Genomic DNA, 25,825 nt, shown 5'->3' with positions numbered 1-25,825 from the left:
TATATAGTTTGAACAGCTGAACTCCCAATCTACTCTATTTATTTCTTGCTAACGTAAAAATGGCAACGATGGATGCTGCAAGAGCAAAAATTGCACCTGGAAGTAATATTTCATTGGGAACACCTTTCACAAATTCAGCAGTATACTCAGTTTTTGTTCTCGGCAGACCGTTTAGCAATGTATCAGGTGTATCATCAGGTTTGTGTATAAGCAGATCTACTTTTTCTTTGTGATCAAGTTTGGACATGTAGACACAATCCAAAAGATCTTGATCCGTTGTGACACTTATCAGGTCGCCTTCATCGTCGATATACGAGATTGCAAATGCATCCTCAGCTATTAGTAGCTGCCGTTCAATATTGTTGAATTTGGAAGAAATTATGGAACGAAGCTGACAAATTCCTTCCATTGGCTTCAAACTAACCCGATGAGTTCTTCCGACAGGCGTTCGAAGCTTGAAAGAAAATGGAGAATTGTAATCTACATTAAGTGTTCGAGAGTGAGAGTTACCTGAAAATGAAACTGAGTCACTTGGTTGGATTTCATGATCCAGCGGAAACTGTTGCATCTCCGAGCTGGTTACCTCAAATGGAGATTGTGTATCAGAGTTTAACGAATGGAGAGATTCCGAGTCTTCTTGATCCAGAGAAGTCCAAAACTTATTCCACGCGGGCCCTTGAGTTTCATCAGGAGAATCAAACCCAGATTTTACAGTTTCAACTGAACTTGAAGTTCCTATTTGAGTCTGCATTGTTTTAATTTGAGACAACGTAACGTGGGTCAGTTTCAGTACTTCTACAATGCCAATGATCTCGGTTGAAAGTGGATCAATAATAGGTAAGTTTAAATATCGTCCTTCAAACATTTTCCGTAGTGCTTCATGTACTGATAGTTCAGAAGTAGCATAATCTGGTTTCGGTGTCATCACACGAATTACAGAGCAATTTTTTGGATTAAGATCCGCAGCTATTACCCGTAATACGACGTCCTTAGAAGTAAAAATCCCAGTAACCTCGTTATCGTTATTCGAATCCTGAACCAAGACAGCAGTAGTCCTGTTATCTCTCATAAGACTTGCAGCCTCCTGCACCGTTGACTTTACATCCACATAAACTGGCAACGTGGTATCGTCGAGAACCGTGCTCAGGTTAGGGCCATCAATCATTCTTTTGAGATTTTCAAAATACTGAATGACTTCTAAAGGTTGCTGAGCCTGCAATTCCGAATTCACACCTTCCAATGCGTCGTAAAGTTTTTTCGAACTCTCATACATACGCTCCAATTTTGACATGGCCTCGTTGTAGCACTTCGTTATATCTAGTATCCCTACAATTTGGTTCGTATCGTCCACGATAGGTAAATGTCTAAATCCCTTAGTTACCATCAGATTCAATGCTTCTGAGGCTTTGGTTGTAGTCTTGCAACAAAGTGGACTAGGGGTCATAATCGCATCTACTGTTGTGGAGTTTGCACGAAGACCAGAACCAACTATCCGAAACGCAAGATCCTTGGCGGTAAAAATTCCACTAAGTTCATCATTCTCATCAACTACTAGGATGCAGTTCTCTTTTTTGAAGCCCATCAGCTGAGCAGCTTCATGGACTGTATAATTCGGCTTGCATATGATGGGTTCAGAGGGCTTCAGGGCCATAACAGTTCCGGGCTCATGCTTATTGCGAGAAATAGTCTTATTTCTCTTTATCGGAGATGAAAGAATCCCATTCACATTTCGGGTGGGGGATGTCGATCCAGTCGGACGAGACGTTCTTTTCTTGAATCCCTGTTCAATTCTTCGTCTAATGGCGTCATCCTTTTTGCATTGCCGGCTTCTAGAATCACCGGCAAAAGTTTCAGAGTTACCAGAGGAATTGCTCAAGGAGGAGTTAACTCTCGTACTATTTTTGAGAGACATATTATACGGATGATAGGCAACGGTTGAAAATGATAGTTATTGATTGATCAACAGGTTGAGGAAACAAGATAAAGTAGTGTATTACCCTATTCTAGTAATTTGTATCTTTAGTTATTGTTCGCAACTAGCTTACTGATTTGAACGAAATGAAGCAGACAGCTAGCTACTCAGTCTTGAGAAAATCGACACTCGAATAGCTCAGGACGATTATAAAGTTTACTGTCGTCCATGTTCCGAGATAGATAAGATACTTAGAGGTTAATTTTATCGTCGTTCGCTCTGATTTCCTTTCATGTTAAATCTTGAATCTATTAGAGCATGCATATATTGCCACCTGAACATTAAAGGAATGCTTGCGCCATTAACTCAAAGAAATTACTATTTCTAGAACCATCTCCGCTCACAAGTCCTTCAGTAGATCCACAAATGTTTGAAATGTTTCCAAAATTCTTTACTAACCAATTTCCTTTGGTAACTTATATAAACGGGTTGATAGAAGATAGTATCATAAACGTAGTAAAAACGGGACCTGTACCTCAGCATATAGCGTTGGTGATGGATGGTAACCGGCGATATGCTAAGGTGAATGGAATTCAGCTAAGGAGCGGGCACGATGCTGGGGCAGATGCCCTAGTAGACGTTTTGGGTTGCTGTTACCGTGTTGGCGTCAAGGCCGTGACGATTTACGCATTCTCCATTGAAAACTTCAACAGAAGTCAAGCAGAAATAAATACGCTACTCGAGCTGCTCAAACAGAAGCTCCTATATCTCAGCGATACCAGCCACTACGCTGAAAGGTACAATGTGCGTATCAACATTGTTGGGAATAAAGACATGATTCCGGATGAGTTTCGGTCAGACCTAGACAAAGTCGAAGAACTGACACGGTATCATACGAAAAGAACTCTCAATGTATGTTTCCCTTTCACTAGCAGAGATGACATTACATCTTCCATAGCCAATGTTGCGAATAGAGTGCTTTCTAAGGAGTTAGCTGTGGCGGACATCAACTTGCAACAAGTTAGCAATTCTGTAATAGACCGAACATCCCCACCGCTGGATATTCTGATCCGAACCTCAGGGCATACAAGATTAAGCGACTTCCTAACCTGGCAGCTGTCACAGAATCCTACCAGCACGGTTGTCTTTACGAATACACTTTGGCCAAACTTCAAATTCTGGCAGATGATGTGGATTCTGCTTACATGGAGCTATTATCAAGCGATCAACGCTGGAGAAATTTGCATTATGACCACTAATGACTGAAGCTTATTGTATTTCAGCTGATAACTGTGCTTCTGAGCACTCTTTTGATTTCTTTTTTCTTCTTTTCCTTGAACTTTGCTTCGTTTATTTTTTGCAAATAGCTATTATAGACTACTACTTCTGCCACCAAAACTAAAAGTGCTAACAGTAGTGTCAAAGTTGTTCGAAAAACATTGTTGTTTACGTACTTAGAGTGCTCTGACCAGTACCAAGCAACGAATGCTACAGAGAGTACACTCACAATAATATTGAATATAGTAGTCGTTTGGTGCTTTATAGCTTTATGCATCTCGCTAATCGATTGTTCTGGATGATCTGAATATGAGGTATTGCTCACTAGCAGGGCATACTCCTGTTCCAATTGCTTCACTCGCAACCCTTTCATGGTTTCTAAGAACATATCTGTTTTAGGAAGGCGCTGCAGTATCTTATTATGGTATCCTATTTTACATAGGTCTATCATATACGAGCCTTTCAACATGTCTAAAAGTGGTTCAGAGTCCTGACTATGTTGATAAAGCTGAATCAGATCAGCATGAAGAATGTAATCCCTGTTGGCCAAATTATTCTTGATACTAATGTCAATTGCGGAGCTCTCAATTATCTTACGAGTAGCGCCTTTAGTTAGCTTGTACAATGTCATCTGAAAAAAATGGAGTGAATTGTGCTTTGCTGTTAGTCCATAGACTAGGACCCGCAGAAGACAAGGAAACCTAAGCTTACCAAAGATTGAAGGACCAGTTGTAGTGCACTTTCAAAGTTTCTGTGCGGTCTACAACTACAAGTTCTACTTAAAATATTGTGTTCTTGTGAATTTCATTTATCGAGCATATTCCTCAAGTATTAGTGACTACAAAATCTCTTGTTCAATAACAGGTTTGTATTGTAGCCGTTATTGACCAGAAAAAGAATAATTGTCCTAACCTTAAAATAGAAAAGGTTCCTTTGGACAATCGCAAACGAAACTCTATAGGTCGGCGGTGATATCTTTTTCCACTGATTGCGAATCTCCTGCTTTTATGCATGATTTTCTGTTTTAGGTCAACAAAAAATGATACCACTTTTTTCCCTCATCCTTTTAATCCTTGCAAGGATACAGCAACAGATGTAGACTAAACTAATACACTTTTCTTGGCTTACAACTGCCGTGACAGATTCGATACACAGCCATGATATCAGCCATTTCCACTAACATGGATCAGAACACTAAAAGAGAATCTATTTACCTTCCTCCCATAAATGTCCCTGTAGTCACACCTGTCAGTAACAGGACGTCATCCAGAGAGTCACAATTTCCTTGCTTCAATACAGTGCTCCTTTCAGGTATTAAGGGCCATGATAGTTCAGTTGATTATAGCCCTAGGACATCGGTGGCATATACGGACACAGCTAATTCCTTGGCGACCTTAGCACAATCTTCAACTCGATACCCTAGCCGCAACGATAACAAGAGTCCAAACCAGAATCAGATTCTTCATCAAAACAATCATAATCACAAGGTACACTGGAACAATAAGTTGGAAGAAAGCTTTATATCAATTGTACTGGAGAAAATGCCCCAAACTGCAGGGTACACGAACACTATTAAGGCATGGCAAGAGGTTTTAGATGAGTTTAACCAACAAAATGGATTGAGTATCAAACAATACAGAACACTTCAGCTCAAATTCGACAGTTTATATAAAGAGTATCTGGCGAAAAAATCTCTTGATTCCGGAGACGAGCAACTTCATGCTATTGAGTTGGAGAAAACCAGTTCTTTCATTGAATCTCGCCTGGATCAGATTCAAGAGAAAATCAACGCTAAAAGATTGTTCAAACTACAAGAGAGTAAATTGAAGAAGGGCAAACGAAAGGCTAGCGACGTTGATGAAAACTGTCATTTTCACACCAGCGATAAAAGAACGAAGTCTTCCGATGATATTGATTATTATTTGCATACTTCAAATGCAGACTCCCCCAGATCTTCTACGTCGTCAATAACTCTTCAGCACACTCTTGGAGACTTGTTCAGGGATTTAGAGTCAAGGTTAGTGACACGGATTGACACCTTCTGCTCAGTATTAGAGAAAAAGATGGATACCAATTTTGAATGTATAATGCAACGCGTCGATCAAATTGCTGAGAAGGTGGAACGATAGGACTAGAATTGTTCAGTTTAGTTTGATTAATTAGTCTTAGGAATATATTAGGGTCACAACCATTTCCAGTAGCTACAAGGCGTAACAAAAAGATGCGCATGCCCGGAGTCGAACCGGGGGCCCGACGATGGCAACGTCGAATTTTACCGCTAAACTACATGCGCTTTGATTCATTTGGAACTGAGAGTCAATAGGTATTAACGGTTATTATAGGTCAATTTTTTTTTCGCCAATTAACCCACGTTGTTGTGTGCTTGCAAACATTATTGCGTTTTTACGATACTTTGTCAATTGCAATTTTTGTACTTGACAGAATGAAGCTCTAGCCTTGTTTTTTTTTCATGATTTAGTTAATAGCATTTAGAGTAAAGATCTAACCCGCAGTGGAGAGAAATTTAGAGGTGACAGGTAGTTGATAAAACAGATGGGACGTGAATCCCAATGAATTGGTTTAATATTATCTTGTCTTGATTTTATACTTGTTTCAACTTGTTACTTTCTATCGTCTCAATTCCTCGTCAAGCACTAAGGAATTTAGCAAAGGTAACTTATCTTCCCTTCGGCATCCATCAACCTGAAATTCGAGCACTTTTCAAACACAGCTAGAAGTTTCTTCTTGTGTTGGTTAGGACATATGTTTGTACGAAAATTCAGAAATGGAACTAGTATCTCTTTGATCCGCAGATTTCTGCACTTCGACCCACCTAAACCCCCTGCAACACCCAAGACCTTAGATATCGATTGGAAACCAATTACATCTAACAAATCCTTGAAGAGAGATGGAAACAAGCACCGCACTGGGCGGAGTGTTGTATTTGGCCTTCTTTGCCTAACTCCAGTAGTAACTTTGGGGCTCGGATTTTGGCAGTTACAGCGATTGAAATGGAAAAATTCCCTAGTAGCTGAGTGTGAAGACAGATTGACATACAAGCCACTTCCTCTTCCCAAGAACTTCAGGGAAGAGGATGTCGAGAACTTCGAGTATCGCAAGGTGCTCATAACTGGTAGATTTGACTACGAAAAGGAACTGTTAGTAGGTCCCCGATTGCACGATGACAGAAAGGGCTATATCCTTGTCACTCCTTTCACAAGATCTAATGGAGGTGGAAGAATTTTAGTGGAAAGAGGCTGGATATCTGAAGGGAAAGTGAACCAAGGAAAAAGAAGGCTAAAAAACTTATCTATGCCAGAGGGTACAATAACTTTAGAATGTCTTTTGAAAGTACCACCATCGAAAGGAATGTTTCACATTGAACATAAGCCAGGGACAAATATGTTCAGATATGTCGATTTGGAGCGAATGTGCAAGGAGACTAATTGCAAGCCAATATATGCCCAAGTGGTACAAGATTTCAAGGATCATCCTGAATGGCTTAAGGATAGGGCCAGCGAAATCGGGCATGAATCATCAGGAGGTTTATGGAACTTGTGGAGGTGGCGGTGGCAAAGTGAAAGTGATAACAACGATGATCAATCACAGCTGGAAACATTTCGGGCTCCCATGGTTGGGGAGGCAAAGGTTTCTGCTTATCAAGACTCATCGCTGGAATTCAGCCCATTACAGTTCGTAAATGCTGGAGTACCTATTGGCAAAGTACCAAAAGTTGATTACACAAACAACCATTTAAATTATCTCGTAACCTGGTGGGGGTTGTCTCTTGCTTCAACAGTTTTGCTGCTTTTGGTATTGAAAAGTAAGAAATTCGTTAATCCTTCCGATGAAAAATTGCGACATGCTCGTAAATATATGTAAATAGAAGAGATTATATCTACCTGTAAATTTGGTTACACAGAATATAATATGGGCGGAACTCTGATAATGCAACCATATCCATATTCAAGGTTTAGGTATTTTGAGACTTTTGGAGGTCATCAAACATCCTTGAATGACAAAAAAGAGTGAAATCAAATGAAATTCAAAAAATTTTCCTTTCCATAATAATGGACCAGGAAGGCCATCCTCATACTCATACCATCCTTTATAAACACAAAATGCCATACTAAATACTAGCCACAAGGTCGAAGGGATCGGTAATCCTTCGAAATAGTGAGCTTTACCCTTGATATCTTTTGGTATGTTGGCCACTGTTACGTTGAACCTAGCTAATCTGGTGAGTCCACACAGAACCAGAAATGTTAGGCATAGGACGTCTAATGTAGTTTGTAAACCTAGGGAAAATGCAATAGAGGCGGGAGCAACCCCAAATGAAATCAGATCGGCTAAAGAGTCCAACTCCTGACCAATCAATGATGCTTTGTTGCGCAATCTGGCAACTTTACCGTCAAAAAAGTCAAAAAAAAGACCCAAAATTATGAAGAAGTGTGCCCTTTGTACGTAGTGAGTTTGCTTAGTCAAGGTGAAACGAAGACAAGAAACAATAGAATAAAACCCGGAAAAACCATTCATTAACGTTATGAAATCTGCCATATGAAGATTTCGAAGCAAAGAGAAATGTCTGTCGTCAGATGTAAACGCAATAAAATCTTTTTCGTCCGGAGGTGGTAAAGGTTCGGCTGAGCTTAATGAACTCAAAGAAAACAGGCTAGATCGTCTTTTTGACAATCTCGGATGCCCATTGTCTTCAAAATCGGAGGAGTCTGATAAGGCATAGTTATTTGAATCTGATTCCCCTCGAACTGAGGTCCTCTTAGAAGCCATTAGGAGCTTTGGGGGGGTTTAGAACAGGAATATTCAAGTCCTAGGGTTATATGAGATGGCAAGTGAAACCAAAAATCAATAGGGGCGCCAACATTCAAGGCAATATGGTGTAAGGATGGAGTCAAGTTAGCTTAGTTTGCACAACAAAAAATTGTGCATGTGAAAATGAGAATCATGCCAACCTGTGGTGTGGGAGGGACCATCTATGGGCTCAATTCATTTCTTAAGCAATGGAGGAATTCATTGTGAACAACCACTCCAGGTGTAGTACCATTAGAGAGAACACCTATAATTAGTGTTAATCGTGTAGAAATTTCAATATTTACATTTTCAGATAAATAAATTGGTTGCGGCAATAAAGGTTCAATTCTGTTCGGTTCGGACAACGTTTTTCATTTCCTTATTGACGAATCGTTAGATTTCTTTTCTTCGAAAAATTACACCTACATGCCATCTTGGGGGTTCCATAATCAGATTCATGCTACCTACAGCGATAAATCGGTGGCACTCAAGCTGAAGTCTGGCAAGAACGACTTTGCACCTTTGAATGTCATTCCTTTTTCTACATTTATTAAGACTTTAGTACCTGAACTCAGCGATGGCTACAAATTCAACCTTCACCCTTTTCTGTTCAATGGCGCTCTCCAGACTTTATACGCGTCCAAAGCTGACTATAGTAAAGAATTTCAAATATACTATGGAAGATGCATGGTTCGATATCCTGAGGCAAATCATGAGTATCCACATTTACATCTTGGTCAAGCGACTGCGGATTTTGTAGTTGATCCACCAACAGAAATCGATGAATGGAATTATTTATACAATCAGACTTTACCTGAAGGATGGCCTCGATTGCATCCGCGGACTAGATTCCTAACAGTGCAAGAAGAACAAGACCTGGAAGCTGACTGGGCCTCAAACTCTGGATCAATTGTTGTAATTATTCACGGATTGGCCGGTGGCTCGCACGAACCGGGAATACGAGATGTGAGCCAGCATCTTCATCAAGCTGGTTTTAATGTTGTGACACTCAACTCTCGTGGATGTTGTCGCTCTAAATTGTCAACAGGAAGACTTTACTCGGCCGTCGAAACAGATGATCTCCGTTACTTTATTGATGAGCTACATAAGAAAATACCCAACAAGCCTATCTATCTTTTGGGATTTTCTTTAGGGTCTGCACTGGTTCTCAATTATCTTGGCGAGGAAGGAAAGAAGAGCTTCATCAAAAGTGCGGTCACTATCGGAGCACCTGTAGACCTCCTGGACTCCCATTATCATTTGAACCACAGTTACTCTGGAAAGTATCTATTCGATCCTGCAGTGGCTTCATTCTTGTCAAATTTGGTAAAAGTTAACTTCCCAATTCTAAACCGTGATAAACCGGAAGTATTCTCATACGAAAAGAAGTCCAAAGATTACTTGGTACGGAGAATCGTCGACTTTGATCGAAAATATACTGCCCCAGCGTATGGATTTGCAAGTCCAAAATATTACTATCAAGCTGGATCTCCCTTAACCAAGCTAGTAAATATTTACACTCCAACAGTACTGCTGAACTCCTTAGATGATCCGGTAGTATCGTGTAATTTACCAGTGGATGAAGTTAAAGCAAACCCATATCTATATCTAGCGGCCTCAGATTTAGGTGGTCATTTGGCTTATATTCAGTGGGATGGTGGATTCTGGTTTAGCGAAGCCGTGTCTGCATACTTCATGGCATTTGAATCGGAACTGTCAAACGAACCTGCACAAAGTGATTACGAGCCTCAGCTAAGTGAATACAGCTATAAAACTGGAATTTGAGTTATACATTTAATCAGATTAATTGAAAATAGAGATCGTGACGTCGAGTCAAACTTTATACGATTGGTGCATTCATACTAGTTCGGAGTTGCTGCATGAGGCATAAACAATGGTTTGACAACCAAGTAACTGTTTGTAGAGTCTGCAATTCCAGCATACATATTGTAAAAACCAAGTATACTTCCAACAAACGATACAGCTCCACCAGCCTTGATAGTACCAGCTGAGCTGGTGTAGTATCCAATCGTCAGTACTAAGAACAATAGGAACACCACGAAAACCAGGGCGGTCAGTGGCCAAGTGGATTTCCAGGTACAACTCCAAAGGATGAAAGTCAGTACGGTCCATGGACATAAAAACATTGCCACAGCATTATTGAAGTCTTCAACTGTATCGTAGGCCGCAGCAAGTCCCAATCCGGGGGTCACGATGCATCCATAAGCTATCCAAAAAGAACCGTATCCCAAGAAAACTACACTGGCCCAAGTATTCTCCACGACAATGCACCATATACCTGCAATAATTTCCACAAGCCCTGCAACAAATAAAAACAATCCCACAAGTATCGTTGGATCTGTCACACCTCTGGCCTGCAGAAGGATAAGCCCTAGTGAAAATGTACCCAAAGAAAAAGCCGCCAAACCAGCAGGGACAGGATTACCAAAACTACGATGCACAGATTGACGACCAGTAGTCAATGTACCCCCAAAAGCGTACATGAACTCTTCTTTTGGGATAGCAGTATCGTTGATGTAGATATTTTGATCATCGTGACGGAAAGTTGATGTGGTTGGTATTTGTTCGATTGGGTTGCCCTTTTCGACATCTGGGGCAAGATCTGAAATTGATTGAGATTGAGACATTAGAACAAGGAACAAAACTTCAAACTGCTGATATAAAACTCTCTGTAGGTGGTAAACGAGAAATGAAATATGGCTAAGGGAAGAAATCGTTTCAATATATATTGCAAGGAAAATGGTCACTAACCTACGAAAATGAACTGAAAACTATCATGGGGTGCTGCAAGCTGAGGAGGGGTTTAGAGGGACATCTAAAATAGGGTGTCAGGGGTGTTAGGAGTCCGAGAAAACGTAATTCCTCCTTACCATTTTCGTATAACTGAGGGTGCGGAGGAGGGGGTGGCTGACTTGTTAAGTCCTTCATGTGCGGGGGGAGATCATATGTGGGATGGGGTTTCACACCGGGGGTGCGGCTCCATAAGGAGTCCGAGAAAAAAAAAACACGTTAACTGTTAACTAAGTTGTTGGATTTCCTCAAGTAAATAAACTACTTAACTAGCTGGCTTGGCTGCATTAGGCATGAATAGAGGATGGACAACAACATAACTGTTGGTTGGATTAGCCAAACCTGCATACATGTTGTAAAATCCCAAGAGACTACCCACGAAACAAAAGACTCCTCCAGCTTTAATTGTTGGCACCGAGCTAACAAAATACCCAATTGTCAATACTAGAAATATCATAAAAATGCAGAAGACTAAGGCGGTGAGCGGCCAGGTCGATTTCCAAGTACAACTCCAGAGAATAAAACTGAAGACTGCCCAAGGGCATAGGTACATTCCAACGGCATTGTTGAAATCTTCAGCTGTTTCATAGGCAGCAGCAACACCAAATGCCGGAGTTACAATTGCAGCATATCCAAGCCAGAAAGAACCATAGCCCAGAAATACTACACTGGCCCAGGTATTTTCCACCACGATACACCAAATACCAGCAATTATTTCAACTACTCCTGAAACAAAAAGGAACATTCCAATGAGAATGCTAACGTCCGTTACGCCTCTGGCCTGAAGAAGAATTAGACCCAGGGCAAAAGTTCCTAAGGAGAATCCTGCAAGTCCAGCGGGTACAGGGTTGCCAAAGCTGCGATGCACAGACTGACGACCAGTGGTTAAGGTACCCCCAAAAGCGTACATGAACTCTTCTTTTGGAATGGCAGTATCGTTGATATAGATATTCTGATCATCGTGACGAAACGTTGAATTGGTGAATGTCGGCTGGGCTGGAGCGCCCTGGGCTTCAACATCGCCCTTCTCAACGTCTTGGTTGAAGCTTGAGTTTGAGTTCTGGTTTGTATTTATTGAATTCTGAGTGGCCCTGTCTGTCATGTGTCTTATTCTTTCTCCAATTCCTACGGATCCTTCTTCCAACGATCTCTTTAAATAGAGCTAATTTAATCCGATTAAGTTTAAGCATTTGTTCTAGAAAGCACCAATTCCAGCCGTAGCCGGCCTGGGACCCCTCAGTTACACCGAATAGTGAAAAATGTGTGGGGCGAGTGTTAACTCATTCGTTAGGTTAACCGAGACGAGGCAACACGCGAAATCTGTTTATACTTCATGGGTTTTTGAAACATTAAGTCTAGGTTGGCAATCAATATCGTCTGTATCTGGCAAACTCTTCTCTAGTTCAATGATATAAGAATATTCAGACGAGGTTACAGGAGTTACACTTAATCTGGAACGACGCACCAGGACCATATGTTGTAGATTCTTGTCTGCTTTCAAGCTTCGAAGTGTCACCTTAGCACGAAAGCGGCGCTTAAATTTGACATCCACACACCACCAGTGGGGATTGGATCTCGTTGACTTGCTAGCGAAATACGGACTGGCACGGTCAAACTGAGATTCGTCAGGATGGGCATAGCAGACCACTTCAGCTAACCCAACAATCCCAGGTGTGGGACAATTTGAATGATAGAATAAGCAAACGTCTCCTGGAGACATGTCAAGCATGTTTCTTTTTGCTTCATGGTTCCTTACTCCATCCCAAGGCTCTGAGTCTACGAGTGATAAATCTTCGAGAGAGAACTTGAGATCTCTCCCTGTACGACCATCAATCCGACTATGAGGCTCAGATTTTATGAGCCAATAGCGCGTTTCGCTTCCTGATAAATGCTCCTCATCTCTAGTATGTCTTCTTGAAGGCCCTTTGTTTCGTTTATTCTTCCTCACTTTTCGGCCTGAAGACATTTTCAGAAATTTGACAATTTCCTTTCTATTTTGGTAGGTACCATTTTCATGGCGTCTTTGACTGATCACGTGAGAGTTACATATTTCAATTATAGCTCGTTACCAGAAAAAGTGAGCTTAGCAAAGGGATTTGACACTGTCGTAGTCACCGGATTCGTGGGGGTAATTTTGTTCGATGACTTGGGAATTTGAGTGTTCTTACAAAGAATCGACAACTGCTTCTTTACCAATTGAGCCAGCCTTGCCTGATCCTTATTATTCAGCCCGAGGTTGCAGACTCTTCCCCAAGCGACTCGGAGTGGAACTCTATCAATTACAATCAAGCTAGGGCCTTCAGGAAGTTTGCCAGCTAGTATAGATTCTGCAACGGCCTCTGCAGAATTACGACTCTCGAATACAACAAATCCACACCGAGCACGGTGATTTAAAATTGTTGCCTCTAATGTGGAATTAAATTGTTCTTTGAAGTATTCTTGCACTCTAAAATTAGACAGTTCATCTGTTATTCCAAACAGAAACATAGACTTTATATCAGGATCATCTGGGATAGTCAAATCTCCGTTAAAAGGAAGCTTATTTAAAAGCTTCAACAATTCTTTCGTCGACAGATGTTTTCTGTCATTACTCTTGCTGGTAGATGAAAGCGCTTTTTGAGAGACATTTGAACTAGTCAACCTTAGAACAGTCTCTTCAGCTGTTTCAAGTATTTGTGGAACCTTTGGTTCTGGTGAAATATGTCTCGGCAGATTTCCAGAATCTTCATCCTGAAAATTCCGTTCCAGCTGGTTAGCTTTATAGATTTTTGAAATTTTGCTATTGTTAGCTGCTATAGTGGAAGGCGAAAATTCCATTAGGTGTTTGTTAGTTCCAAGAATCTCATCCCTCATGTCAGGATTGATTTCGAATTTCAAGTCTAGTAAACAAGATTGGCAGGCATTTCGGGCTCTTGCACAAGTTAAACAGATATCAGTTCGCCTGAAAATTGAAGTGCCAATCTTCGGGTACCAAAGAAAACTGGTAAAGGCTCGAGTACATATTTTGCATTCACGACCATCTTTTTCCTGGATCATTTCGATGTAGGGATTCTCACCCAAGCAATTATTGCAGGTTGCTGGTAAATCTGACATGCTACTTGAGGTAACTGTGTCGCTAGCTTATAAATCTTTTATCAGGAAAAATCCCTCGATTCAGTTCAATTATCTTTTAGCGATTTATGATGAGAACAAAAACCGAATACAGGCAAATCATTCATTTCTATCCTCGAACTTGGATACTAACTATTATGGAAAATGAACAAGTATCAAAACACGACTTTTGATATCAAGTAAGGATGGCAGAAGTACAGGCAAGAATCGTTGCACATATGAACAAAGATCATAAAATTGCCCTCGAAGACTATTTATCTGTTTACGGAAACATTGCAATTGATGATAAGATCGCTAATATTACTATGAAAGACATTGAGTTGGACAATATAACTCTAAGTTTTAACCATTTTGACATTGAGTTTCCCATAATAAAACCAATTCCAATCGATCCTCCGATGAAGGATCTCAGTGAGGCAAGAATTAGATTAACCGAGATGGCCAAGTATTGCGCCTCCAAGAGAGGATTTTCTCACTTTCAAGTAGCGGAGATTGGATACCCAGCATCATTGGGCGATTTCACTATCTTAGGGGTTCTACTCATTCTGTTAACGGGATTTTTCATTCCAACTACACTATTTCATGGTATTTTACCTGCTCTACATTGTCCAACTGCACTCGTTTCGTTCTTAGCTGCCAGCACTAAATCCATTTTGATTTGCACAATTTTGATCCATTTACTTGAAATTCAGTTAGTATTGAACCCCTTGCTGAAAAAGTACCGAGTGTCGTTCGACTACAAATTAGAATGGTGGTTCCTGACTTTCATTGACGGGTATTTCACAATTCGTCGATTCAAGAAGATTGTAGCTAAATACGAAGAACACTAGGCCAGCACTTGGATCCGTGCTAGGTTTGGTGGCAGGGTAAGTAGTAGCGAACTTTTTTGTGATATTTTTTTTTGCGATGCCCAGAAGGAATTAAGTATAGACTCCTTTACCGCAATACCAATGCCTCGCAATAAGACTCAAGCTGCTAAAAAGAAGAATCCGGAAAATTTTAGAAGATCTGTTGAATCAGATGTCTTTACTGACTCCGAAGCTCGTAATCGGCTAGCGTCTCAACCAAAAAAAACTGCGAAATCAAAGGTTCACAAACAGAGTCACTTGGAAGTTAAGAAAGAACAAAGATCGGTACGGTTGTATGGAAAAAAAAAACCACTTAGAGAATATACCGAAAAAGAACTTCATATTCCTGTATTAAACAGAGCCATAGTTCCTGGTGTTGTTCCGAAAGCTCGAGGTAAAAAGGGAAAGAAGTTTGTGGACGATCACGATTCTGTCGTTTTAACCAGACTTGTCAAACAAATCAACGACAAAAAGGACTTGCTGAACGAGAGTAAATTAGAGAAATCACAACGTATTGAAGAGATCCGTGAGTTAAAGAAACAAGAAATTGAAAAAAAAGAGGAGCTTAAGAAGCAAAAATTGGACGATAAGAAACAACAGATTAAATCGAAGGCCAATACTGCAAGAGCTATTCGAAGAAGGAACGCCAGAGAGCTTGCCAGAAAGGCGAAGGAAAACGCTGATGAAAAACTAACTACTCGGAACATTAAAAAACCTATCAAATCTGTGTCATTTGCTTAAGAGCTTGACACCAAGCGAAATGGATCACTAACTGTATACTAATTTTTTTTTCGCCTATCGAAGACTATTCTGTATCATACATATATTAATCATAATGCCCGTTTCATTTGTCTAATACTGTGCACTCGTAATCCTTTTATGGCGGGATTTATAAGTTGTACCTGTAGTACACAAACATGGTTTACCTGCAGTTCTCGTCGCCGACAATAGTAAAGCCCCTATTCAGAGATTCAATATCCATCGGGGTTGTGACTGGTTGATTTTAATCACTCCAATATGGCTAGATTCAAAGCCGATCGCAATACTGAATCATGGTAGCGGCCTTGCGACTCATAACATTCTATAATCCCAGCAATGCTTGGCTTTGGTATTCGAAGACATGTCGATCTCCAAACCTAGAAGACCTCCAATTCTCGTCTTGATAAAACTGTGTCGTACTAAATCTTCAAAAAGGCTTCGGGTGACCAGCAACTGAAGCAAAAATTTCTGCAGGTGGAGCAAACAACTAAGCTAGGTTTTCAATAGCAACATACTCACAATTTGGAATGGTTTTATCAGGAAAGACCTAGTTAATAAGGGAGGTACCAGCATGAGCCTCAAGCATATAAAACTGTCAATCCGGTGAAAATCACTAAAGCAGGTACTAATATAACCTAAAAGAGGCAAAAAGTCTAAATGTGGTGCCGGTGCTACATATTCATGTTCACAGAGTAACAAGGATGATAGTTAGCCGTAAACAATAAAAGTAGAAGTATGTCCTCTTGATTGTTATCCTGTAAAGTGATATTGCGTTTTCATATTTATCACATGCACAGCTTGATGGACGCAAAGCATACTCATAGTACTCTGCTCAGTAAAATTGGTTATGTTAGCAAAGTGGTAGCGTATATTGTGGTGAGAAACCTGGGCTACCTGCCACTATTTCAGCTTTCGTCATCAATCAGGTCCAAATTTATCCAACTTGAAACTGCGTATCCTAAGGTTTTACCTCCAGCCATCCTGAAAGTGAACGGACAAGGACTGGCATAATAGCATACAAGTAGTTTATCCATGCCGCTAAAATAGATCGGTTGGGATTGGGGATTTGCCTTTATTTCAAAAGAAACCAAGCGCTCCAAACGTACAACAAAACGCTCACAAGAATTATTTCTCAAACTCGTATACTATCAAATTGTTGGCAAGTGGAGGCTACTATTCTGAAATTCCGATCTGTTTCAAAACAATTCAGAGGGAGTAATCTCAGACAACCCCAAACCTAGTTACTCCAAGACGAACTGTACGATTGATTTTTTTGTTTTGGTTTGATGAGAAGATACATTGGGTCATCTAGGTAATTTATGGAGTTTCTTTGTTTGTGCACCTTAATCTACTGACTCTCCGTGGTTCCTAACTCTTCTTGCTTTCTAAGCTGTTGCGGACAATATTCGCCAAATTGAGTACTTTACATAATCCTGCACAACTTTCATAGGAGCATTACTTAGTGTATGTGTGGTCTTTTTCCCATGCAATCTGTGATTTTCCAGATAGACCAGTAGTGTGTCTAGAATCTTTTGAGTGCCTATAGCATCTCCCGCTAAGTCATTCTTATTACTCCGAAGAGAAGTGTTAGTGAACCTTACTAGAGGCTGCAAATCACCTATAATCGTGTCTACCAGCAGGGAAGATTTTTCGGAAGCATAGCTAGCGTAAAATCTATTGATCCCAATGTCAAAATAAGTATGTTGAATTTTCTTCTCTTTTCTAAGGTTACAAACCTGATTTAGAGAGAACCAGGCCCCTTCCTTCAACCTTGGTGTTGCAAATCTAGTCAGTTGTGAAAGGTAAAAATGTGGGACCACTTCGTTGTTACCGCTCTCAACTTTCGGACCTGAATAGATTACCGAGTTCTCTCTTTGGGATGAGGAAACACTTACATCCTGCTCATAAGATAAATAGGGATTCAGAGGATTAGAGGGCGCCGAAAATCTGGCCTCGTTAAGGTTTAAATCTGACTCTATAATTGGTTGAATCGGAGATGAGTTAAGATCAGTTTGAGAGTTTATATTACTAAAATCTGGCATACCAAGGTTGGGATACGAACTAGAAAACCCAAGCACAAAAGGCACAAAAGACACAAAGAATAAGATGGTAAGCTGTTCTGCGTGATGGTTCAAAACCACCACAATAGCTGCAAGTATGATTACCCGGTCGCGCGTCTTTGATCGTCTAGCAGCCAGCATTCAAGTTACTTCGATGAGTATCGTTCTATATCATTCTTTGCTTTCATATGAGATTATCATCGTTGACAGCTTCAATATGCCTGATAGCAATTTGTCAGGGGTTTTTAAACACTGCCCCAATGATGATAGAAATCGTTAATCCTACGTCAGAGTTGTTACCGGATGGTTCCTATTTAACGGAGTATGAATCATTGAGAGTAAAAGTAGAAAAATTGACGGAGAAGTGGTGCAGCGTCCGATCTCAAGAAAGATTGGCCATTGTGCAAGTACCTGGGCTTAGTAAGAGGCTTTTAAGCCAGGAAATTTCATTCAACCATCAAGAAAGTTTGATAAATCGTATTTACAGAAGCTCCAAGAGTTTTGTCTCACCTCATGTGTATTATCCTACTAGCGAGCTAGAGCAGCTTTATTCTGCCAAATGTCTTGAAGAGGGCCGTATGTCTGAAGTTAGAATACCAAAGTGGGAGGACACTTCATTCGCTTATGAATCTTTCCTCAAGGATTTGCACTCCAACGTTTTCTTTTTGCAGTTGCCATCACAAGGGACCTTGACTGATGAGGATTATTTGAAGGCTCTCAGAAATGCTTTAGACCACTTGAAATGTTCAATGAAGAAAGTATCCGAGAACAATATAAGCTTCATCATCCAAGGACTACCGTCTGAACCTCAGAATAGCTTTAGATCTAGAGAACTTCCCACTTCCAACAGCACTATCGGATCAGGCAGCGCAATGGACAAATATACATTCTTCACGCCAGGAATTTGGATGACCACTATTGTTTCTTTATTTTTGGCATGGGTCTTTTCGGTAGCCCTCAACTGGGTTTCATCATTGCAGATAAGTTACAAGGCATTTGAGAAACAGGTAAACCCTCAAAAGAAAACTCAGTAGTAATTTATATTGTTACAATATCTAAGTTTTGACGTCCATTAGTACACATAAGGTATAATTTTGTAAGGTACTTCTTTTTGGTACATCGTCCAATACTTGCCATACTTTCGTTGACATTTATCCTCGTCTCTAGTTTGTCTATGGACCAACAATACCCCAAAATATATCACATAATAGTATGGCAGAACTGAGTTAAACCCTGTCGGTAGACACCAACTCCATGCGATTAACCAGTCTCCTAGATAGTTGATATGCTGAGAACGCCTCCACCAACCGTCTACTAGCAGTTTAGACCCAGTTTCGGTTTCAATTGATTTCATGGATGGAAGTAAGCCTTGACGAAACTTCGACTTTTGACTATTAGCTGAATGAAAAATATAATAGCCTGTGAAAGCAAGGATACATATCAGGATCATATTGAATAACCCTAAATGGACTGGCTTCAAAACCAAATATCGAGACTGCAGTGAATAAGTAAAGGGGACCAAAGTAAGATCACCAAAAGCCAACATAAATCCGAATCCGTCTGTGGCTATGTCCATCATAGTTAAAAGACCTTCTTCATTCAACACTCCATCAATTATATAGAACATCTGTAAGAAGTTAACTAACAAAAGAGAGTCGAATATTTTTCCTTCCTTCAAATACTGTTGGTGCAAACATGACAAGTTAATCAGCAACCAAAGTAACATTCCAGGCCTTAGTTCGCAGAAAAGTTTAATATCCCAAGATCCTATTCTTGGGTTCAATTCCCTACCAATAAACCAGTCAAAAATTGGGTTTTTAGTGTTGCCTCCAACCGCAAGGATCCTTGACCTTGTATTGACTCCATTTGGTCTCCTTAAAGGAATGAACGAAAATAGATAGCAAGCTGTTGCTAAGATAAATGAAAACTCGATTGTCACAATGGAAAAGTTGAGGATGTTGTTGTAAAGAAATTGTAGCTCAGGCATTGATCCATTAGTTTGAAACCACCTTGCCACTAAAATGGAGGCTAGAAGGCCGGCCATAGGTAGGCCGTTGATATGGTACTTCAACTGAGTTCCATCTCTTAATATTACACCTTTCAACAGTTTCCCTGGCAGGACCAAATCTAAACATATTAAACCACCAAACCAACCCAAGTAAATTTTCCAACAGGTGGAGTTTGCAAAAGTTGAATAAAATTCTTCTACGAAATGCTTGTTACAGACCTCGATCACCTTACCAAAGTCTATGTAGAATCCATCCACTACATAATCTGGATTGCTAAGCAGATATAGTAGAACAACAACAATTGGCAGGCCTAGCGATATGGATATTGCTCCTGGTACTCCGAGGAAGTCTTTGTGTGCAGTGATTTCGTTGAGAGGAACCATTCTTGTTTTTGAAGGAAGAAAGTGATAATTGATAGATGAATAGTGGTCGTTCGTATAATATATACGAGATTTTCAGAATCGTACAGTCTAAACGAGAGAGGAAAAACCAATTACAGATAAATGAATGGGGAACGAACGAGACATCGGGACATGCTTTCATAAAATCTTTGAAATACCGCGACCGGATAGATGAACGGAGTTCTGATACTACACATATTTACCAGGTCTTTTTTTCTCTTTTTGAATTCGAACAATATGGCTGAAGTGTCCAAGTAAGTCTAAATACTGTCTCTTTATTTAGGGATATACTAACTATGGAAGGCAGGTGATCAACAAGCTGGTTTTTTTTACCGCAATGATGATCAGTGCTCCTTTGATATGTTTCTTCGTGGCAGATTATATTTTCAGTAAGTGTCAGGTTTATTTTTTTCTACAAAGACTCATACGGTCTGAAGTTCATTATTAACTTTTTAAGGCAATTCTCTAGTTTCGGGCGGGCTTGCCGCTTTGGTCGCAAATATCGTCTTAATTGGTTATGTTATTGTCGCTTTTACTGAAGAAATTCCCGTTGAGCTCAAGAAAGATGATTAAGTGTGCTCCATAGGAGTCAATTATGAAAAGATTATTGGTATGGTTGTATTATATTTCTTTATATTATGTTTTGGTGATCTTTTGTACTACAAATAAGGGTTCGCCAAAACTTTGATCGGATCGTGACATTCAGTATGTTGTGGTAGCGAAATACGTAAAGTTTTTTTCTCCTTTAGTTTTTCTCTTTTTTCTTTCCTCTTTGAACACAACGTCAAGGATCTCTGAAATGGATCATCAGTTTCTTAGTACATTGCAGGAGACACTGCAGAAAACTACTATTCCAGATTCTGCAGTCATTAAAGCGGCTACTAAAAGATTGCAGACCGAATTTTATACCAACCCGCTAGCTCTACCAGCTTTGATCCACACTTTACAAAATCATAATGATAAGCAAATAAGACAGCTAGCCGCTGTAGAAGGCCGCAAGTTGGTACATATTCAATGGGGTAAAGTTGAAGAGTCTCTGAAACAACAGGTTCGTGACTCAATAGTTGCAAGCACTTTCCACGAGAAAGATAAAAACATTAGGCATTCGTCGGCTCGAGTCATTGCATCTATTGCTTCGTTTGATTTTGCTGAAAACAAGTGGACTGACCTACTTGCTAAACTGGTTTCAGTAGCTAATAGCAGTGACGAATCTCAAAAGGTTATTGCACTATTTATCTTGTATTGTATCCTGGAGTTAAATATTCCCGAGCTAGCCCCAAGTACAAAAGACTTCTTAAATTTGTTCCAAGACAATATTGGTCCTCACAATTCAGTTGAAGTTAGGGTTATCTCACTGCTAGCTCTTGACTGTATTGGTCTTTACTTGGACGAATCTGACAGCATTGATGCCCAGGCAGCCGCTCAATTCAAATCGGTATTTCCAGCTATGGTTGAAGTCCTGAAATCTGTGTTAGAAATTAATGACATAGAAAACGCCAAAAAGGTTTTTGATGTGATTAATGATTTCATACTTTTGGACGATTCCCTTTTTGGAGATAATGTCTACTATGCAATCGATATGGCTAGAGAGATTGCCTCCAACATCCATATTGACGAGGAAGTTAGAGTTTATGCTCTGTCTACTCTTAGCTCTGTATTGTCACACAGGAAGTCCAAAGTGTCTTCAAAGAAGCTTGGTACAGATCTCACCATTATGTGCTTGCAAATTGCGTCCGAAGAAATAGATGAAGAAGAGGAACTTGACAACGAAGATCTCGAAAATGAGAATGAAGAGAGCAGCCCGAATACTGTAGCTCTTAGCCTGATCTCCATGTTATCCCAAGAGATGCCTCCGAGCCAAATTATTGCTCCATTGTTGGAAGCTCTGTCACAAGGCCTTGCATCTCCTAACAAGTTTGAAAGAAGAGGTGTTATCCTATCATTGGGAATTGCTAGTCCCGGTGCTCCAGACTATATCTTAACACATTTAACTAAAATACTAGAAGGAATTGTCTCTTCATTGCAGGACCCGGAGTTGATTGTTCAGGCTGCTGCATTAAAGGTTTTAGACTCGTTAACTTCAGAGCTTCATGAGCACGTAGCTGAGCACTATGAGAAACTGCTTCCACTTATCATATCCATTATTGACTCAGCCACAAAACTTTCCGTTTACAAATATGCTACCGGTGCTTTGGACAGACTGATAGAATACATGGAACATGACGCCATTGCGAAGTATTTAGACCCTTTGATGAATAAACTATTCCACATGCTTGATTCTGCTACTACAATTTCATTGAAATCCGCAATTGTTTCAGCTATTGGTTCTGCTGCTTTTGCCTCAGGAAAGAGTTTCATACCCTACTTTGACAGCTCAATTCGTTACTTGGAAAAGTACTTATCTCAAAATGTCAAAGTCGAGGAGATGTCTGCTCAAGAAATTGAACTAAAAGCATTAACGTTTGAAAACATTTCAACAATGGCCAGGGCTGTAGGGTCAGAACCTTTTTCAAAGTATGCGAAGCCACTTATTGATGCTTCATACCAGTCACTTAGCACACAAAGCGAGCGTTTGAGAGAGTCTGGATTCGCATTTATTTCTAATATGGCAAAAGTATATGGTGCTGAGTTTTCCGGGTTTCTAGATACTATAGTTCCTGAGATATTCAAGTCGTTGCAGCAGGAAGAGTTTCAGTTCAATATTGAAGAGGATGATGAGGGACTAATAGACGATGATATTGATTTGGAGAGCAAGTTTAATATTCACAGTGGTATCACCATTGAAAAAGAGATTGCAGCTATTGCACTCGCACAATTGGCCGAGGGAACCAAGAAGAACTTTGCCCCTTACGTTAAACCATCGTTAGAGATTCTCGTCGAGCAGATTGAAGCCAGTTATGGAATGAGAGAAACTGCTGTAAGTAGTTTATGGAGAATTGTCATTGCAATGTATCAAACCAGCGACCATATGGAGTATCAGATAGGTGTTCCAGCTTCTTCCTATGTTTCTGAAGAAGTTCTTTCAATCATCAAGACCGCTCGAGATGCTTCAATTACTCAATTGGTTACCGAATTTGAGCTGAATATGGTGATCTCCATACTTGATTGTTTTAGCGAAGCTTTGGAAAAAGCAGGCCCAGTAGTGATCATTGATAATGGTAATTCCTCAGACTTGGAGAAGCTATGCATAGAGCTAATGAAACTTCTGAAGTCAGAGCACAACTGTCAATTAGATGGTCTCGAAGAGACGGCTGAAGAGGAAGTAGATGGGTCCGAGTCTGAAAATCTTATATTTGATTCTGCTTTGGAGGTCTTAGTGAGCTTGTCTAAAACTTTAGGTGCAGATTTTTTGAAGATACTCTCCTCCTTCAAAGATACCATTATACAGAACTGTTCGTCCCAGTCCCGATTCCGAAGGATCAGTGCCATAGGTGCTTTGGCTGATATCTCTTCCAATTTGAAGGCAGCTAACCCTTACACGGAGGAGTTTTTAAACACTTTTACTGAAAAACTTCAAAACGACAAGTCCTTAGAAGTTCGTGGGAATGCAGCTTATGGTATTGGTTCCGTCATCGAGAGTTCTGCATTAGATCTTTCGGACGCCTACCCCCATTTGCTTTCTCTGTTGAACCAACTGCTGGACAAGGCCGATAGAAGGTCTCTGAAAACTGAGGAAGGTGACGATGAAACTAGGGACGTTATCAGAAGAGCCTTTGCTAACGCTTGCGGCTGTGTATCTCGTATGGGTTTGAAATCACCGGACAATTTGCCTTTGGAAAAGATTCTGCCCGTCTTATTGGATCATTTACCTCTTACTACTGCGTTTGAGGAAAACGTCCCAATTTTTAACTTTATCATGTTCTTGTTTCAACAAAATAATCAGCTAGTACTTCGACAAATACCAAAAATTGTTGAAGTGTTTGAATTTGCTTTTGTCAAGGAGGTTGAGCGAACCAAGCTTATAGAAGAGGCGACACTTGGTAGAAATGAGGACATTGATAGATCCAAACAGTTTCATCAAGAAGGGTTGAAAGAAAATGTCATCGGATTCTTAAAACAATTGGAATCTTCCTATCCCAGCTCTGTGTCCTCAAGCGACGTTTTGAAGAATGTGATTTCTTGAAGCGTATATATTTTCTTCCTTTCCCAGTCTTTTTCACCCATCTGCTTCCTATGGGAATAGAAGTATACTGTATATTTATCATTCGAACATTCGCGCATCATCCCGTCTACTACTTACTACCTTGGATTTTCATCTATACCCCATATGGCCATAAAAACTATCGCAATTGTGGGCGGGGGACCTTCGGCCGTAGGTGCAGCCAAGGCTCTTTTAAAAGAAAACTGTTTTTATAAAATTCACATATATGAGAGGCGATGTACGACTGGAGGTTTATGGAATTATAGTAACCAGGCACCACTTTTCGAAATACCTAATGTGAACTCAAATTTGCAGATTTCTCCAGAGAAGGTCGACATCATCAAGGAAGATGGATCAGGTAATCAGGGGCCCAATCATAGGTTTGGTGCTCAGTATATTTGGCCATCTCCCGTTTATGATTTGCTGGATACGAATGTCCCGAAAGATATTATGGAGTACAAAGGTTTCAAATGGCCAGATGACACACCGCTGTTTCCGCTGAGAGAAGAAGTACTTTGTTACTTACAGGCATACTCGAGGGAAGTGGAGCCATACATCAAGTTTGGCCACTTTGTTTATGATGTTAGTCAATTGCAGAACAACCAATGGAAAGTCAGCTATCGAGTAGTTAACGAAAGCACAGGCGGTGGCGTCACTAGTGATCAGAGATTCGAATCATCAGAAGTTTATGATGCTGTTATCTTGGCTGTTGGAAACTATGATGTTCCTTTCTTACCCGATTTGCCTTATCTAAAAACCTGGAATGAAAAGTTTCCAGGTTCAATCATACATGCAAAGTCTTTTCGACACCCAAAACAATTTGTCAACGAAAGTGACATTTTAGTGGTTGGAAATTCAGCATCGGCAAATGATATCTGTTACGAATTAGCGACCACTTTGAAGTGCAATATTTACAAATCCAAACGGTCTGAGAATAATCTCCCGTCCCCACCAAATGAGGGTGTTATTGTAGTCCCAGAAATTGCACGATTTATACCAGAATCCCAGGAAATTGAGTTTATAGATCAATCCAGAGTTGGTAATGTTTCTATGATTATTTTTGCCACGGGGTATTTAAAGTCATTCCCGTTTATGAAAAGAATAAACTCGTCTAGTAAACCATTGGTGAAAGATAATGGCACAAGAGTTGCAGGACTGTATAGACAGATCATCTCGTATGAACACCCAGGATTGGCTGTGATAGGACTTCCTAGATTTGTGCTTCCTACAAGGCTATCCGAAACCCAGGGTGCTTGGCTTGCTAGAGTATTTAGTGGGCGTATTAACTTACCTGAGAAGCAAACAAGGGCGAAATGGGAGGAGAACCGACTGAATGTGACAGGACCTGGGAAGGCATTTCATGATTTGAAGTTTCCGTGTGACGTACTATATTCCCATGAACTAAACAGAGAAATTTGGAAAGGCGGTTTGGACCACGGGCTAATCCCGATATCCTGGAATCAGGACCAAACCAAAATACGTGGTGGCATTAAGGAGATCAAAGAATCTTATATTAAGTACAAGAGAGAAAGAGGAAAAAAGGCAACCACTATCAAGCAACTGGAAGAGAACGCTGGATTAGTACTTCCGCCCCTCGAAGCTGGTATTTTTGACTTCTCATTCATTGCAGGTGAACACGCAATGTGACAATGTTCAATTCATACTCATAAAAATCATAAATATCAT

General features: G+C 40.3%; 19 protein-coding genes across 19 annotated transcripts; 10 read left to right on the top strand and 9 right to left on the bottom strand.

The window, feature by feature from the left end:
- Window positions 1–34: 34 nt before the first annotated feature.
- On the bottom strand, window positions 35–1,912 carry PAS_chr1-1_0425 (Hypothetical protein; the record flags this gene model as incomplete). The annotated part of the gene is made up of 1 exon (XM_002490039.1): window positions 35–1,912. The coding sequence occupies one exon, from the start codon at window positions 1,910–1,912 to the stop codon at window positions 35–37; it is 1,878 nt and encodes a 625-aa protein (XP_002490084.1).
- Window positions 1,913–2,338: 426 nt separating this feature from the next.
- On the top strand, window positions 2,339–3,178 carry PAS_chr1-1_0424 (uncharacterized protein; the record flags this gene model as incomplete). The annotated part of the gene is made up of 1 exon (XM_002490038.1): window positions 2,339–3,178. One exon carries the CDS (start codon window positions 2,339–2,341, stop codon window positions 3,176–3,178), a length of 840 nt encoding a protein of 279 aa, XP_002490083.1.
- A 13-nt stretch (window positions 3,179–3,191) lies between these two features.
- PAS_chr1-1_0423 (Hypothetical protein) lies at window positions 3,192–3,821 on the bottom strand (the record flags this gene model as incomplete). The annotated part of the gene is made up of 1 exon (XM_002490037.1): window positions 3,192–3,821. The coding sequence occupies one exon, from the start codon at window positions 3,819–3,821 to the stop codon at window positions 3,192–3,194; it is 630 nt and encodes a 209-aa protein (XP_002490082.1).
- A 526-nt stretch (window positions 3,822–4,347) lies between these two features.
- On the top strand, window positions 4,348–5,319 carry PAS_chr1-1_0422 (Hypothetical protein; the record flags this gene model as incomplete). Its single annotated transcript, XM_002490036.1, has 1 exon — window positions 4,348–5,319. One exon carries the CDS (start codon window positions 4,348–4,350, stop codon window positions 5,317–5,319), a length of 972 nt encoding a protein of 323 aa, XP_002490081.1.
- A 634-nt stretch (window positions 5,320–5,953) lies between these two features.
- PAS_chr1-1_0421 (Mitochondrial inner membrane protein required for assembly of cytochrome c oxidase (complex IV)) lies at window positions 5,954–7,072 on the top strand (the record flags this gene model as incomplete). The annotated part of the gene is made up of 1 exon (XM_002490035.1): window positions 5,954–7,072. The coding sequence occupies one exon, from the start codon at window positions 5,954–5,956 to the stop codon at window positions 7,070–7,072; it is 1,119 nt and encodes a 372-aa protein (XP_002490080.1).
- Window positions 7,073–7,156: 84 nt separating this feature from the next.
- Window positions 7,157–7,978, bottom strand: PAS_chr1-1_0420 (Phosphatidylserine synthase, functions in phospholipid biosynthesis; the record flags this gene model as incomplete). Its single annotated transcript, XM_002490034.1, has 1 exon — window positions 7,157–7,978. The coding sequence occupies one exon, from the start codon at window positions 7,976–7,978 to the stop codon at window positions 7,157–7,159; it is 822 nt and encodes a 273-aa protein (XP_002490079.1).
- Window positions 7,979–8,425: 447 nt separating this feature from the next.
- PAS_chr1-1_0419 (Acyl-coenzymeA:ethanol O-acyltransferase) lies at window positions 8,426–9,784 on the top strand (the record flags this gene model as incomplete). The annotated part of the gene is made up of 1 exon (XM_002490033.1): window positions 8,426–9,784. One exon carries the CDS (start codon window positions 8,426–8,428, stop codon window positions 9,782–9,784), a length of 1,359 nt encoding a protein of 452 aa, XP_002490078.1.
- Window positions 9,785–9,861: 77 nt separating this feature from the next.
- On the bottom strand, window positions 9,862–10,647 carry PAS_chr1-1_0418 (Acetate transporter required for normal sporulation; the record flags this gene model as incomplete). Its single annotated transcript, XM_002490032.1, has 1 exon — window positions 9,862–10,647. One exon carries the CDS (start codon window positions 10,645–10,647, stop codon window positions 9,862–9,864), a length of 786 nt encoding a protein of 261 aa, XP_002490077.1.
- A 428-nt stretch (window positions 10,648–11,075) lies between these two features.
- Window positions 11,076–11,912, bottom strand: PAS_chr1-1_0417 (Putative transmembrane protein involved in export of ammonia; the record flags this gene model as incomplete). Its single annotated transcript, XM_002490031.1, has 1 exon — window positions 11,076–11,912. One exon carries the CDS (start codon window positions 11,910–11,912, stop codon window positions 11,076–11,078), a length of 837 nt encoding a protein of 278 aa, XP_002490076.1.
- Window positions 11,913–12,134: 222 nt separating this feature from the next.
- Window positions 12,135–12,776, bottom strand: PAS_chr1-1_0502 (uncharacterized protein; the record flags this gene model as incomplete). Its single annotated transcript, XM_002490030.1, has 1 exon — window positions 12,135–12,776. One exon carries the CDS (start codon window positions 12,774–12,776, stop codon window positions 12,135–12,137), a length of 642 nt encoding a protein of 213 aa, XP_002490075.1.
- An 89-nt stretch (window positions 12,777–12,865) lies between these two features.
- PAS_chr1-1_0416 (Pre-mRNA splicing factor) lies at window positions 12,866–13,903 on the bottom strand (the record flags this gene model as incomplete). Its single annotated transcript, XM_002490029.1, has 1 exon — window positions 12,866–13,903. The coding sequence occupies one exon, from the start codon at window positions 13,901–13,903 to the stop codon at window positions 12,866–12,868; it is 1,038 nt and encodes a 345-aa protein (XP_002490074.1).
- Window positions 13,904–14,106: 203 nt separating this feature from the next.
- Window positions 14,107–14,751, top strand: PAS_chr1-1_0415 (Hypothetical protein; the record flags this gene model as incomplete). The annotated part of the gene is made up of 1 exon (XM_002490028.1): window positions 14,107–14,751. One exon carries the CDS (start codon window positions 14,107–14,109, stop codon window positions 14,749–14,751), a length of 645 nt encoding a protein of 214 aa, XP_002490073.1.
- A 120-nt stretch (window positions 14,752–14,871) lies between these two features.
- On the top strand, window positions 14,872–15,510 carry PAS_chr1-1_0414 (Nuclear protein involved in asymmetric localization of ASH1 mRNA; the record flags this gene model as incomplete). Its single annotated transcript, XM_002490027.1, has 1 exon — window positions 14,872–15,510. The coding sequence occupies one exon, from the start codon at window positions 14,872–14,874 to the stop codon at window positions 15,508–15,510; it is 639 nt and encodes a 212-aa protein (XP_002490072.1).
- Window positions 15,511–16,913: 1,403 nt separating this feature from the next.
- On the bottom strand, window positions 16,914–17,729 carry PAS_chr1-1_0413 (Hypothetical protein; the record flags this gene model as incomplete). The annotated part of the gene is made up of 1 exon (XM_002490026.1): window positions 16,914–17,729. One exon carries the CDS (start codon window positions 17,727–17,729, stop codon window positions 16,914–16,916), a length of 816 nt encoding a protein of 271 aa, XP_002490071.1.
- A 47-nt stretch (window positions 17,730–17,776) lies between these two features.
- PAS_chr1-1_0412 (Hypothetical protein) lies at window positions 17,777–18,622 on the top strand (the record flags this gene model as incomplete). The annotated part of the gene is made up of 1 exon (XM_002490025.1): window positions 17,777–18,622. One exon carries the CDS (start codon window positions 17,777–17,779, stop codon window positions 18,620–18,622), a length of 846 nt encoding a protein of 281 aa, XP_002490070.1.
- Window positions 18,623–18,660: 38 nt separating this feature from the next.
- On the bottom strand, window positions 18,661–19,980 carry PAS_chr1-1_0411 (C-14 sterol reductase, acts in ergosterol biosynthesis; the record flags this gene model as incomplete). The annotated part of the gene is made up of 1 exon (XM_002490024.1): window positions 18,661–19,980. One exon carries the CDS (start codon window positions 19,978–19,980, stop codon window positions 18,661–18,663), a length of 1,320 nt encoding a protein of 439 aa, XP_002490069.1.
- Window positions 19,981–20,235: 255 nt separating this feature from the next.
- PAS_chr1-1_0410 (Vacuolar ATPase assembly integral membrane protein VMA21) lies at window positions 20,236–20,571 on the top strand (the record flags this gene model as incomplete). The annotated part of the gene is made up of 3 exons (XM_002490023.1): window positions 20,236–20,252; window positions 20,302–20,387; window positions 20,456–20,571. The coding sequence occupies 3 exons, from the start codon at window positions 20,236–20,238 to the stop codon at window positions 20,569–20,571; spliced, it is 219 nt and encodes a 72-aa protein (XP_002490068.1).
- Window positions 20,572–20,797: 226 nt separating this feature from the next.
- Window positions 20,798–24,121, top strand: PAS_chr1-1_0409 (uncharacterized protein; the record flags this gene model as incomplete). Its single annotated transcript, XM_002490022.1, has 1 exon — window positions 20,798–24,121. One exon carries the CDS (start codon window positions 20,798–20,800, stop codon window positions 24,119–24,121), a length of 3,324 nt encoding a protein of 1,107 aa, XP_002490067.1.
- Window positions 24,122–24,265: 144 nt separating this feature from the next.
- PAS_chr1-1_0408 (Flavin-containing monooxygenase, localized to the cytoplasmic face of the ER membrane) lies at window positions 24,266–25,786 on the top strand (the record flags this gene model as incomplete). Its single annotated transcript, XM_002490021.1, has 1 exon — window positions 24,266–25,786. The coding sequence occupies one exon, from the start codon at window positions 24,266–24,268 to the stop codon at window positions 25,784–25,786; it is 1,521 nt and encodes a 506-aa protein (XP_002490066.1).
- Window positions 25,787–25,825: the final 39 nt, after the last annotated feature.

Source organism: Komagataella phaffii, chromosome 1 (genome assembly GCF_000027005.1).
Source record: "Komagataella phaffii GS115 chromosome 1, complete sequence".
Taxonomy (NCBI): domain Eukaryota; kingdom Fungi; phylum Ascomycota; class Pichiomycetes; order Pichiales; family Pichiaceae; genus Komagataella; species Komagataella phaffii.
Note: the sequence above shows the minus strand (reverse complement) of the source record. Positions and strands in the feature narration are given on the sequence as shown.